Genomic DNA, 14,030 nt, shown 5'->3' with positions numbered 1-14,030 from the left:
ACGTGAGGCCCTTTCATATGATGTATAGATTGTCAAAATAGATTTTGTGTTTGAGGAAACGTAAACTGATGAATAATGGCGACTGGAGAAGAGACTAACTAACCAGAAGGGAAATGTTTTTTGAAAACGCCTTGAAAAAAGACTACGTACGTAAAGCCCTTTCATATGATGTATAGATTGTCAAAATAGCCTTTGTGGTTGAGGACATAGGAACTTACGCATAATGACGACTGGAGAAGAGACTAACTAACCGAAAGGGAAATGTTTGTTGAAAACACCTTGAAAACAGACTACGTACGTAAAGCCCTTTCATATGATGTATAGATTGTCAAAATAGCTTGTGTGGTTGAGGACATATGAACTTATGCTTAATGACGACTGGAGAAGAGACTAACTAACCGAAAGGGAAATGTTTGTTGAAAACACCTTGAAAACAGACTACGTACGTAAAGCCCTTTCATATGATGTATAGATTGTCAACATAGCTTGTGTGGTTGAGGACATATGAACTTATGCTTAATGACGACTGGAGAAGAGACTAACTAACCGAAAGGGAAATGTTTGTTGAAAACACCTTGAAAACAGACTACGTACGTAAAGCCCTTTCATATGATGTATAGATTGTCAACATAGCTTGTGTGGTTGAGGACATATGAACTTATGCATAATGACGACAGGAGAAGAGACTAACTAACCGAAAGGGAAATGTTTGTTGAAAACACCTTGAAAACAGACTACGTACGTAAAGCCCTTTCATATGATGTATAGATTGTCAAAATAGCTTGTGTGGTTGAGGATATTAGAAGCTTATGCATAATGACGACTGGAGAAAAGACTAACTAACCGGGAGGGAAATCTGTGTTGAAAACGCCTTGAAAACAGACTAAAGCGAAGCTATTTATAGGAGAAAAAAAAATTAAATACAAAAATAAATAGTACAAATTTTGGTCGCCAAGTGGTCTCCCATCCAAATACTGACTGGGCCCGATTTTGCCTAACTTTAGTGACCGGTGTTATCAACACAGTATGGTCGTAGATAAAACGATCAACACGTGGTGCAGAGCGTGGCTATGCTCCTCAATGCACCGCATACTTACACGTGGTGACCGCAATGCACCGCATACTTACACGTGGGGACAAAGTACATGTACATGTAATTGTAAAATCTTTACGCGCAATCAATGGGGGAATTTTGTAATTCCTTATACATGAATTTTAGAATTTTAAACCTTGATTTTGAACCAGAAGACAAGATCAAAAAGGGGTCATGTCTGTAAGACGTTTACGGAGTTTTTAATGCCCTTTCCGATGATGTATTGATTGTAAAAATTCCTCATGTAGATCAAAAGTTATGATTTTTTGAAATAATAAACTTTGAATTAGTGTATCTCGTCAATTGATGACGTCATCGTGACGTAACAACTTTTGTATCATCTACTGGATATTGTCTACCTGTGTGCAAAGTTTCAACTTAATGCAAGCTTCGCATCTTTGCTTTTTCTTGCGGACAATCGACAGCGAGAAGAATAAGAAACCCCCCCAAAAAAAACTAGATATAGTGTTTGTAGAAACAAGCACTAGGTGTTCGGCTATTGTTGGGTCGGTGTTTGAATAAATGAAACAAGTATTGTTAATAGCTTGTCAAATTACCAAGAAATCAAAACCAAACAGTTTTCTCGATGTGTAATAATTTTATGGAAAAAGCATCAAAAAGTGTACATTTCAACCTAAAAGCCTTTAAATACTGCCTTTTCAAAGCATTTTACAGGCTCTTCCAGTTAAAAAAGGTCAAAAAGTCAAGAGAAGGTCACCAACATACCCATTTTTGTGGAATACGTGAGGCCCTTTCATATGATGTATAGATTGTCAAAATAGCTTTTGTGTTTGAGAAAACGTGAACTGATGAATAATGGCGACTGGAGAAGAGACTAACTAACCAGGAGGGAAATGTTTGTTGAAAACGCCTTGAAAACAGACTACGTACGTAAAGCCCTTTCATATGATGTAAAGATTGTCAAAATAGCTTGTGTGGTTGAGGACATAGGAACTTATGCATAATGACGACTGGAGAAGAGACTAACTAACCGAAAGGGAAATGTTTGTTGAAAACACCTTGAAAACAGACTACGTACGTAAAGCCCTTTCGAATGATGTATAGATTGTCAAAATAGCTTGTGTGGATGATGACATAGGAACTTATGCACAATGACGACTGGAGATTAGACTAACTAACCGAAAGGGAAATGTTTGTTGAAAACACCTTGAAAACAGACTACGTACGTAAAGCCCTTTCGAATGATGTATAGATTGTCAAAATAGCTTGTGTGGATGATGACATAGGAACTTATGCACAATGACGACTGGAGATTAGACTAACTAACCGAAAGGGAAATGTTTGTTGAAAACACCTTGAAAACAGACTACGTACGTTAAGCCCTTTCATATGATGTATAGATTGTCAAAATAACTTGTGTGGTTGAGGATATAGGAGCTTATGCATAATGACGACTGGAGAAGAGACTAACTAACCGGGAGGGAAATCTTTGTTGAAAACGCCTTGAAAACAGACTAAAGCGAAGCTATTTATAGGAGGAAAACAAATTAAATACAAAAATAAATAGTACAAATTTTGGTCGCCAAGTGGTCTCCCATTCAAATACTGACTGGGCCCGATTTTGCTTAACTTCAGTGACCGGACGAGAACGCAGACTCAAACGATCAACACGTGGTGCAGAGCGTGACTATGCTCCTCGACGCACCGCATACTTACACGTGGTGACCGCAATGCACCGCATGCTTACACGTGGTGACAAAGTACATGTACATGTAATTGTAAAATCTTTACGCGCAATCAATGGGGGAATTTTGTAGTTCTTTATACATGAATTTTTGAATTTTCAACCTCGATTTTGAACCAGAAGACAAGATCAAAAAGGGTAACAACTTTTGTATCATCTACTGGTTATTGTCTACCTGTGTGTAAAGTTTCAACTTAATGCAAGCTTCGCATCTATGCCTTTTCTTGCGGACAATCGACGAGAAGAAGAATAAGAAACCCCCCCCCCCAAAAAAAAAAAAAAAAAAAAAAAAAAAAAAAGAAACGAACAAAATCAAAGAGTTGTTCGGGCTGTTGCCCGAACACCTAAAAAAAAAAAAAAAAACGAACAAAATCAAAGAGTTGTTCGGGCTAATGCCCGAACACCTAAAAAAAAAAAAAAAAAACGAACAAAATCAAAGAGTTGTTCGGGCTGTTGCCAGAACACCTAAAAAAAAAAGAAACCGAACAAAATCAAAGAGTTGTTCGGGCTGTTGCGCGAACACCTAATAAGAGGTGTTCCGGGCTGTTGGCCCGAACACCTAATTATGCTACAATTCCATGCTACAAACGAACTGAGCCGCGGATGTGGCAATATCGGTCGATCGCGTTGCCAGCAATCCCAGCATACATAGAGCTCTCGTAATGGTTGCCAGGCATGCACACACATAGACATAGGAAAAGTTCGATGTGATGATAGTTTTCAGGCCCGAGTGTCGACTGTCGCGTCGCTATACCAAGGTAAGCTATTATATCATCCCATTTCACATCTCATGCTCTTCATTGATGGTTGCTGGATCATAATTTTGTAAATAATATAATAGGTTTTGAGTTGTATTAGTTATTATAATAAAAAAATATTGGATTTAAAAAGTCTGAATTGTGGGGGGGGGGGGGGGGTCAGTTTTCGGCATGAAAGTGATGTTGAATCAGCGTGTGGACTCAGTATATAACGAACCACTGTTCATTCTCAGGATCATTTAGTATTATTATTATTATTATTATTATTATTATTATTATTATTATTATTTGTTCGGCCAAGATTTCAACGAACAGTACAATAATTATACAATATTACCGTACTAAAGAACAGTATAAGAAACAATGAATGTAAATTTATGACACCTAGAACACTTGTAAACCTATGATTGAATGAGACAGAGCACTGGCAATCACGCAAGACAATTTATTATAAAAACAGACAGGACAAGCCCATTCTAAAATGGCCAGTATTAATAAAAGTGAACCTAACCACTGTGACTCGAATGGATGGCTGGACAGGACGTCAGCAATAACCATGGCGCTAAAACTAAAACTTCATTGTGAACCGTGTGCATGTATTAAAACAAGTATTGCACAAAATTGCCGCAACGCGTTTACCCAGATAACATTCATACATTGGGCCAACGTTGGTGTTTGGTCGGCACCGTTGGCGTTGGTATTGTGTCAGCTTTTGGCGTTGGCCCCATGTTGGCACTACGTCGCCACGATCGGCATTGGCACTATGTTTGGTTCTGACATTGGGCCAACGTTGGCTGTAAGTCGGCAGAATCACGTTGGTTTTACACTGGCGATCAATGTTGAGCTAACGGTGGTTTTTAGTAATTAAACAATATTCGGCATTGTGTTGGTATCCGACGTAGAACCAATGTTGGCTCTGGGTCGGCATTACCACATTGGTTTTACGTTAGCACGCAATGTTGAGCTGACGTTGGTTATTAGTGGGACATCAATATTGGCATTGTGTTGGTTTTCGACGTAGGACCAATGTTGGCTCTAGGTCGGCATTACCACATTGGTTTTACGTTAGCCCGCAATGTTGAGCCGACGTTGGTTATTAGTGGGACATCAATATTGGCATTGTGTTGGTTTTCGACGTAGGACCAATGTTGGCGCTAAGTCGGCATTACCACATTGATTTTACGTTGGCACTTAATGTTGAGCCAACGTTGGTTATTAGTGGGACATCAATATCGGCATTGTGTTGGTTTATATTCGTAGTACCAATGTTGGCTCTAGGTCGGCATTACCACATTGGTTTTACGGTGGCACTCAATGTCGAGTCAACGTTGGTTATAAGTGGGACATCAATGTCGGCATTGTGTTGGTTTATATTCGTAGTACCAATGTTGGCTCTAGGTCGGCATTACCACATTGATTTTACGTTGGCACTCAATGTTGAGCCAACGTTGGTTTTAAGTGGGACATTAATGTCGGCATTATATTAGTTTCAAACGTAGGACCAGTGTTGGCTCTAGGTCGGCATTACCACATTGGTTTAACGTTGGCACTCAATGTTGAGCCAACGTTGGTTTTAAGTGGAACTTCAATGTCGACATTGTGTTGGTTTCTGACGTAGGACCAATGTTGGCTCTAGGTCGGCATTACCACATTGGTTCAACGCCGGCTCTCACTGTCGAGCCAACATAAGTTATTTTGTGGGAAAGCAATAACGGCTTGTGTTGGTGAGCACGTAGGACCATTGTTGGCTCTGGGTTGGCAACATCACCATTGTTTAACGTTTGCAATCAGTGTTGAGAGAATATTGGTAGCATTAAAGCTTATTCATTGGACCAACGATGGTTTTAGTCCATTACATTTGCCTTGGCAACGATAGCAATAGACCAACAATGTTGAGGTCGGAATTATGACAGTTTATAGCATTTTTTGCTATAATTTTTTACATTAAATTATGGTTTATTTATTTTAAAATGTCATCGCAGCATACCGCTGAAAACATTTTTTCAAAATCTTTAAAAATATTACAATAATTAATTAACTAGACATTAGGTGTTTGTGCACAAGCACAAAGCTGTTCCTTGGTCTTTTGCTTCGATTGAGTGCTTCAAAGATTATAGTTGGTCTGATTTCAAGAAATAACAGTTTTGGTCTTTGCCCAAAACTGAATAAAAAGTTGAAAATCGGTTGTCTAGTTCTTGAGTTATGGCCCCACTTCCGGTCAACATGGGATCAAGATTACTCAAGGCTAATCTCCAATGCCAAAGGAGTCTCCCAGCAAACATCTGTATTGGCTCGATATTGGCATTTCGTTTGAAACATTGGCAATTAATCGGCCCAGTACAGTTGCCATAACTGCTGGCACAATTCTTTATTGGACCATTACAGTCATGTCACTATTGACCCAGAATCAGCCCGTTATCTGGCCAGCCCACTGCTGGCAGAAGGCTGGCCCAGTACTCTTTGCATAGGCCCAATAACGCTCGCGCCGATGCTGGCACCTCTGTTTTGGGCCATTATAGCATGGCACTATATGGCCCAGAATTGGCCAGCTACTGGCCAGATAATGCCACAGCTGGCAGAAGGTTGGCCAAAATACTTTTTGCACAGTAACAGTTGCCATAACTCACCCAGTAAGTATACAGGCCCAATAACGTTCATGATGAGTTCATGCGGGCACTTCTGTATTGGGCAACACAGTTTGCCACTATTGGCCCATAATTGGCCCGTTACTGGCCAGATGGTTCAGTGTGTAAATAATACGTTAATTAATTAAAGGCAGTGGACACTATTGGTAATTACTCAAAATAATTATTAGCATAAAACCTTTCTTGGTGACGAGTAATGGGGAGAGATTGATGGTAACAAACATTGTGAGAAAAGGCTCCCTCTAAAGTGGCGTAGTTTTCGAGAAAGAAGTAATTTTCCACGAATTTGATTTCGAGACCTCAGATTTAGAACTTGAGGTCTCGAAATCAAGCATCTGAAAGCACACAACTCCGTGTGACAAGGATGTTTTTTCTTTCATTATTATCTCGCAACTTCGATGACCGATTGAGCTCAAATTTTCACAGGTTTGTTATTTTATGCATATGTTGAGATACACCAAGTGAGAAGACTGCCTAATATGCTGTTTAATAAGCACCGAGTGATATAATATATAATTAAACTTCCGTTGAATTTGTACCCATGGTTGTGATATTGACTATCAGTTATTCCAAATTATTACATTATTGCAATCAAGATTTATTATTATCTACAATTTTTGGGGTATTTTATAGCAAACAAATTCCAACAAATTACATTACTTTGTCAGTTTGTAATTGTTTTCACAATCTTAAGCCATCTTGTGGCACAGCTTTGTCAACCTGCCTTGAAAATTGCATATTATGACCAATGTCGGTTCAATGCCGGCCCAATGGTGCGCCGTTACAAAATCAGTAGGCCTATTGGCACAGAACAGTTTTTTTATACCATTATTTGCCAAAATGGTGTGCCACTTGGAAACCAGTGTTGGCCCAGAACAAGTTTTCTATACCATTTTGCCAAAATGGCTTGGCGCTAAAAAAAACAGTAAACAGATGTCAGAAAGTAAAACTTTCATTATCAGACGAAAATTCAACCAGCATTTTAAAAATGCAAAAAGTTTATCAAATATATTAATGTTAAATGAAATTACTTTGCAATAAAAAAGTATATTACAATAAAGTGTAGTTGTCCATGATAAACAAAAAATACAAAAAAATGAAAAACAGCAGCATAAATTAATAAATAAATTAACTTAAAAATGAATGCTATGTAAAAACCAATAAGTTAATAAATACATTTTAGCACAGTATTTTTTAAATAGTATTCAGTTTCTCTAAATGCCGGTACCATCAGGTTCAATAGCTTGCATGGCCTAATTCCTTTTTAAATATCACGTCGGTTTAGTAATTAGAACATATTTTCTTTACCGGTTTGCCAAAACCAGTATTGACATGATTGACCCAGAAAAAGTTTTCTATATGATACCATTTTTATAAAAATGGTGTGCAGCTACAAAACCAGTATTGGCTCAATGAGAGGTTTTCTGCCTGTTTTCCCAAATGGTGTGCCGCAAAACCAGTATTTGCCCATTAAAGGTTCATCATTTTGCCGTAATGGTGTGCTGCAACAAACAAGTATTGGCCAAGTACAGGCAAACCTCCGTCCTAAAATAGTTTGCCTCTATAAAACCTACATTGGCCCAGTGCATGCACTTTACTAGCAAGGATATGACGCTTGACCGGAAGAAGGCCAGCACTGGCCCAATTTTGGCTCAATATCATCATCATAATTAACGGCACCGTATCGATACTCGACGCCGGTACGCGCAACCATTGGCCCGATACTGTATTGTTTGTTAGGCTATAACTGAAAAAAAAAGGTTTGAAAATCGGTTGTATAGTTCTTGAGATATGGTCCCACTTCCGGTTGACCCGGAAATAGATGTCAACATGGGGTCGCGGAAACTGGAACATGTTTGAAATAGGTTGTATAGGTCTTGAGATCTGGTCCCAATTTTAAAAGGAGTCGATAACTGAAACAAAAAATGAAATTTGATTGTGTAGAATAACTGAAACAAAAATGGGCCAACTTCCGGTTGACCCGAAAGTATACTTCTTGAGATATGGCGCTGCTAAGATAAACAAAATTATGTTTAGAGTAAAGCTTATTTTTCAAGCTTCAACTTTATATATTATTTAACTCTTTTATCTTTATACTTTAGGATTTTATTGGGCTTAAAGACACTGGACACTTTTGGTAATTGTCAAAGACCAGTCTTCTAACTTGGCGTTTCTCAACATGCATAAATGACAAACCTGTGAAAACTTGAGCTCAATCGGTCGTCCAAGTTGCGAGATAATAATGAAGAAAAAAAATACCCTTGTCACACGAAGTTGTGCGCTTTCACATGCTCGATTTCGAGACCTCAAATTCTAAATCTGAGGTCTCGAAATAAAATTAGTGGAAAATTGCTTTTTTTCTCTTAAACTACATTACTTAGAGGGAGCCGTTTCTTACAATGTTTTATACTATCGACCTCTCCCCATTACTCGTAATCAAGTAAGGTTTTATGCTAATAATTATTTTGAGTAATTACCAATAGTGTCCACTGCCTTTAAAGAAAAAAGTGTGCACAAATCTTTTGAGGTTGTAGGCGGAAACAAAGAATAATAACAACAAATAATAATAACAATCTCGACGAAAACAATACCTGTTCCGACAGTAGGTCGGAACAGCTAAAAAGCTTTACAATAGAAAATATGATACAAAATCACAAAACAAAGGCCTGGCCGAAATGTTCAAATAATTGATCGGGTTTCATATCAATTGCCAATCATTTTGGGACACCGTTGGAAACAGAACGTTGATACACTGCATGCTGTTGGGGTTGGTTTGCTTGTTTTGTTGTTGTTTTTGTTTTTTTGCAAACAGACAAAGCTTTCAAATGGAAAACGTTGGAGTTGTGTTGAAATGTTGCGCAGTTATATGTTGGAATTAGGTCAGCGGTCTGATGTTTCGTCGTCAACCATTTATAACAAGAATCATACTACGACAAATGAGTCGGGGGATACGACCAAAATGTGGTTAAGTGTGTCTGTCTGGTCATAAAATAGATTAAATGTCTTTATTTGTTAGTTATAGGACAAGTTTGATGGTCGGAATCATCGCTAATGTTGAAGTTTTTTATAGGAATTGACAATCAAATGTCATTAATCCCGAAAATACAGTTGAGCCAACGTTGAGCCAACGTTGGGCCAACATTGACATAAATGCAAATATGTGGGCGGGGGCTTAGAATTGTGTGAATATTTACTTTGATAATATCACAACAATTTGGATGAGTTTAAGTTATCCAAGGCAAATTTGTGTATTTTTGTGTATAATTCTTTTGTAAGAAAATATGAACATCTAAAGTACAAACAAACATTTGTAATTCAACATTGTTAATTAGGAAGTACACAGTTTGAATTAACAACAAGCCATGAATGGAAAGTCTATGGATCCTGGACTATAAATACAAAACATACAGTGCAGAAGGATGCATGGACATGTATTATAGATTGTAGTCAGTTTAGAAAGTATTTAGTTATTAGTATCGTAAATTACAAGTAAATAATATAACTGATAAGTAGCTGTTCACAGACTCTAACTAGGCCTACTTGAATTAATCATAAAGATAATTCAGTTCATGAACAGAAATATAAACTCAAAGGTAATATTTTTGAATAATGATACGTTGGCTCAATGTTTAGCCAACATAAAGATTATTAGTGGGGCCAATGTTGGGCCAACTTTAACATTGGCCCAACGTTATGCCGATGAGCAAAAGTACATTGGGCCAATATTGGTAATCAACATTGGCCAAACATAAATATTTCACTGGTTCTATACGTTGGCCAATGTTTGCGTTGGGCCAACGTTGGCCCAAATTTAACATTGGCTCAACGTAACTCCTATGAGCAAAAGTATGTTGGGCCAACGTCGACAGCCAACGTTGGCCCAATGAAACTGTTCTGTTGGCAGAATGATGTTGGCTCAATGTTTGATTACGTTGGCCTGATATTGGTTCAATGTTTTAACATACATGGGCAAGACATTGGCCCAATGTTGAGCCAATGTCTACGTTGGGCCAACTTTTACATTGGCCCAACATAAGACCGATGAACAAAAGTACGTTGGGCCAATGTTGACAGCCAATGTTGGTCCAATGAAAGTGTTCCGTTGGCCCAACGTTGGTTCTATGTTGTGATGCTATCTGGGTATGTACAAGAATGTTGTATAAGTAAGATGGAATACCAAATTTGAGCTCTCTACCTGGTACAATAACTAAATTATGAGCGTTCAAAGTCGGAAATTATCACAAAAATCACTTTTCGCGTCTCGCGCGAGTACAAAATGGCCGCCTTGACCAAACTTCAATGGGTCATATCTCGAAAACAACATGGAGTATGACTTAGCTTTTTTGTGTGTGTTCATTTGAGCCACATTCATCAAAATCTGAGGGGGTCACCTGGGAACTTTTCTGAAAACTGGTTGATTTGACACGGAATGACCCCATAGCGAAGCTGTCAATTGTACATCCATTGTACCCGCACACTATTGGTAATTACTCAAAATAATTATTAGCATTAAACCTGTCTTGGTGAGTATTGTGGGGAGAGGTTGATGGTATAAAACATTGCGAGAAACGGCTCCCTCTGAAGTGTCATATAGTTTTCGAGAAAGAAGTAATTTTCCATGAATTTGATTTCGACACCTCAGATTTGGAACTTGAGGTCTCGAAATCAACGCACACAACTTTGTGTGACAAGGGTGTTTTTTTCTTTTCATTACGCAATGTTTGATGACCGATTAAGCTCAAATTTTCACAGGTTAGTTATTTTATGCATATTATGTTGAGATACAATAGCCCACCTTGTTGAGCTGTAAATGGCTCCGCTTTTAACATCGGTCTCATCACTGTCGCCATCCCATGGCGACAGTTCGGTCTCATCACTGTCGCCATCCCATGGCGACAGTGATGAGACCGATGTTAAAAGCGGAGCCATTTACAGCTCAACAAGGTGGGCTAAAGATACACCAACTGTGAAGGCTAATCTTTGACAATTACTAACAGTGTCCACTGCCTTTAATATTTAAGTTTATCTCTACCTCCATATGGTAATCCATCTTGCCGCATGGGCTATTTGACATCATTATACGTAGTTATTTAGTAGTGGGCCACACTCTGTCTGCATGCTCTGATATCTGATGTGCGCCAGTTCAACAAGTGGACTGGAGGTACTTTATATATGAATGTTTAAAAATAATCTTCTTATTCTGAAATAAAACCAAAATCCCAGCAAAGTACATGTAGCCTTCTTGCATCAGACTTAGTTTTGACATGAATTACTATTTTGTTTGACTATTTTTAATGACTAGCCTACTATTTTGTTTACTTAAATCTTAAAAAATAAAGTTTTTGAATTGAAAATGCTTTTTGGGGGGGGGGGGGGTAGTTGTATTTACTGGCCCAACATCATAACTACTTGCCTCGGGCCTGGGTTCCAGTGTAAAATTTTAGGCCTGTTTTTAAAGTTTTGTTAAACAATCTGAATTTGTTTTTGTTTATGTACGTATGTAGGTTTTCTGCACAAACCTCAGTGACAAGCCACGGCACGCCTACTATAATATCAACCCGTCTGTTTCTGTGGAACATGAACATCTTTTGCAAGCTGTTCTGACCACCAACTATAAAGGTCACATGACTCAAGTTTTAAATCTGAGGTCTCGAAATCAAATTTGTGGAAAATTGTGTAGATTGTTAAGGAATTAATATTTTAGGCCCGGTTTGGATCGAAAGCTAAGGCCATCTATTTATATATTCATTGGTTTTTTTATTAGCCACCATATTGCTTCTAAATTGCTAACTTTGATCGGCTATCTCTGCTTTTTGGATACGTTCCCATTATCTCTGGCTCAACTTTTTTTTCTATAAATGGACATGTTCTTGTTTGTACTTGTTTGTGCCTCCAACGAATGTCCGGTTCGGATCGAAAGCTAAGACCACCATTCTACCCACCATTTTGTACACACATAATATACAAATGTGCGGTATATGAACATTTTTTATTAAAACTTTGCTCAGTTGTATTTTTTCACGGTCAGGTTTTTGTATCTTGCTTGAATGCACGAGAAAGCACGATTGTGTTCAAACATCACTTTTTTGACAGAATATCTTGCTTTAAGACAGAAGAAACATTCCGTCTCCATGAAAGGTGATTCTGGACCCTTGCAATTCTAGAGCAATGTCTTACCAACTAAACTACCGAGGTTGCCCGGTAGCTAGATATCAATTGGAACATTTCAAGATGGCTGCACCGTGATAAAGGTTAATACTATACCAAAAGCTGCATATTGTAGACTTCTTACCAACCGTAAGAACTTTCTATTTATTATTGGCCTTAAAGAAAACATAGAAAAACAATGGAACTGGGAAAAGAAACCACTTAGACATACCTGTCATTGTGAAGATGCCCACAAAGACGCCAATGTTTCTACCAGCCAGCATGGTCTCCTCTGGATCCGTAGATCCCTTGCTTTTACGGGCGGCCCATAGTCCCACACCCAGAATCAACAAGTAGAAGACGATGATTCCCGCCACGCCTCCCCAATTGACGGCCATTTTTTCTTATTGACAGGTGTAGAGACTAACTGCGTGAGAATAAACCTCCTCTGGAGTGGATGACGCGTATCGTTAATATTAGACCCTTGCCACATCCACAACGTCCTAAATCATTTACAAGTCAAATTGTAATGTTGAGGCTGCATGATATCTGTACACCCACCTGTGGACCGGCCCGCGCCCCAGTGCTTGCTCAGCCGAACCTATGGTGTAGGCCTACGGAATGCCAAAAGTATGGTGGCCCCGAAGGGACATCGCATAACGCAAACGTGTGCGCACACGTATGCAATGTCGTGAAACAAATCGCGAATATATGCGCACACGTATACAATATCGTGAAACAATGCGCGAATATGTGCGCACACGTATGCAATGTCGTGAAACAATTCGCGAATATGTGCGCACACGTATGCAATGTCGTGAAACAAATCGCGAATATGTGCGCACACATATGCAATCTCGTGAACCAAATCGTGAATATGTGCGCACACGTATGCAATTTCGTGAACCAAATCGTGAATATGTGCGCACACGAGTGCGATTTGTTTTGCAATGTCGTGAATTTTATTGCATACCATGTTGCATACCATTAGGATGATGTCATAGTTGTGGATAATTTGTTACCGATCTAGGGAGTACTGTGGCGCTACAGCAGGCTCCCTCTGTAAAGCATGTGTATACCCAGGAACTTGGCACCAGGCCAAGGAAGACCACACGCCTCGCTTGCCTCACAACAAAGACAACTGCTGCAATGACTACCGCTTATCTCACTGTTGGAAAGAAACCCCCCAGATCATTAGACATTTTATTCAAAGGTATGCAACATGGTATGCAATCAAATTCACGACATCGCAAATAATATTCGCAGACGTGTGCGCACATATTCGCGAATTGTTTCACGACATTGCATACGTGTGCGCACATGTTCGCGAATTGTTTCACGACATTGCATACGTGTGCGCACATATGTGCGAATTGTTTCACGACATTGCATACGTATGCACACACGTTTGCGATATGCGATGTCCCTTCAGGGCACCATACAAAAGGCTGACATTCTATTGGGGACAATGATGGAATAACGTGTTTTTTTGTCAGACCAACAAAGGCGACAACAAGTGCTCTCTCTATAGAATTCATAGAATGGACCCTTCCCATAAAGATGTGACTCAAACAAGTCAGAACAGAATAGCTATCGGAAGTTTATTAGAAGCTAAAGCCTAGGGGCCCGTGTGCAAATCATACCTTTGTCATGAATGAGTTCGAAATGAGATAACACTTTTT

The 14,030-nt window shown here is 38.9% G+C and overlaps 1 protein-coding gene across 1 annotated transcript in view; it reads right to left on the bottom strand.

Moving 5' to 3' along the window:
- Positions 1–12,746, bottom strand: part of LOC139940680 (high-affinity choline transporter 1-like) — a 35,760-nt gene extending 23,014 nt beyond the window's left edge. Inside the window, exon 1 of the mRNA XM_071937043.1 lies at positions 12,581–12,746. Within this exon, the coding sequence (XP_071793144.1) occupies positions 12,581–12,746 (166 nt within the window). The remainder of the gene's footprint in view (positions 1–12,580) is intronic.
- Positions 12,747–14,030: the final 1,284 nt, after the last annotated feature.

This window comes from Asterias amurensis, chromosome 8, assembly GCF_032118995.1.
Source record: "Asterias amurensis chromosome 8, ASM3211899v1".
NCBI lineage: Eukaryota > Metazoa > Echinodermata > Asteroidea > Forcipulatida > Asteriidae > Asterias > Asterias amurensis.
This window is presented reverse-complemented; position numbering and strand designations above follow the sequence as displayed.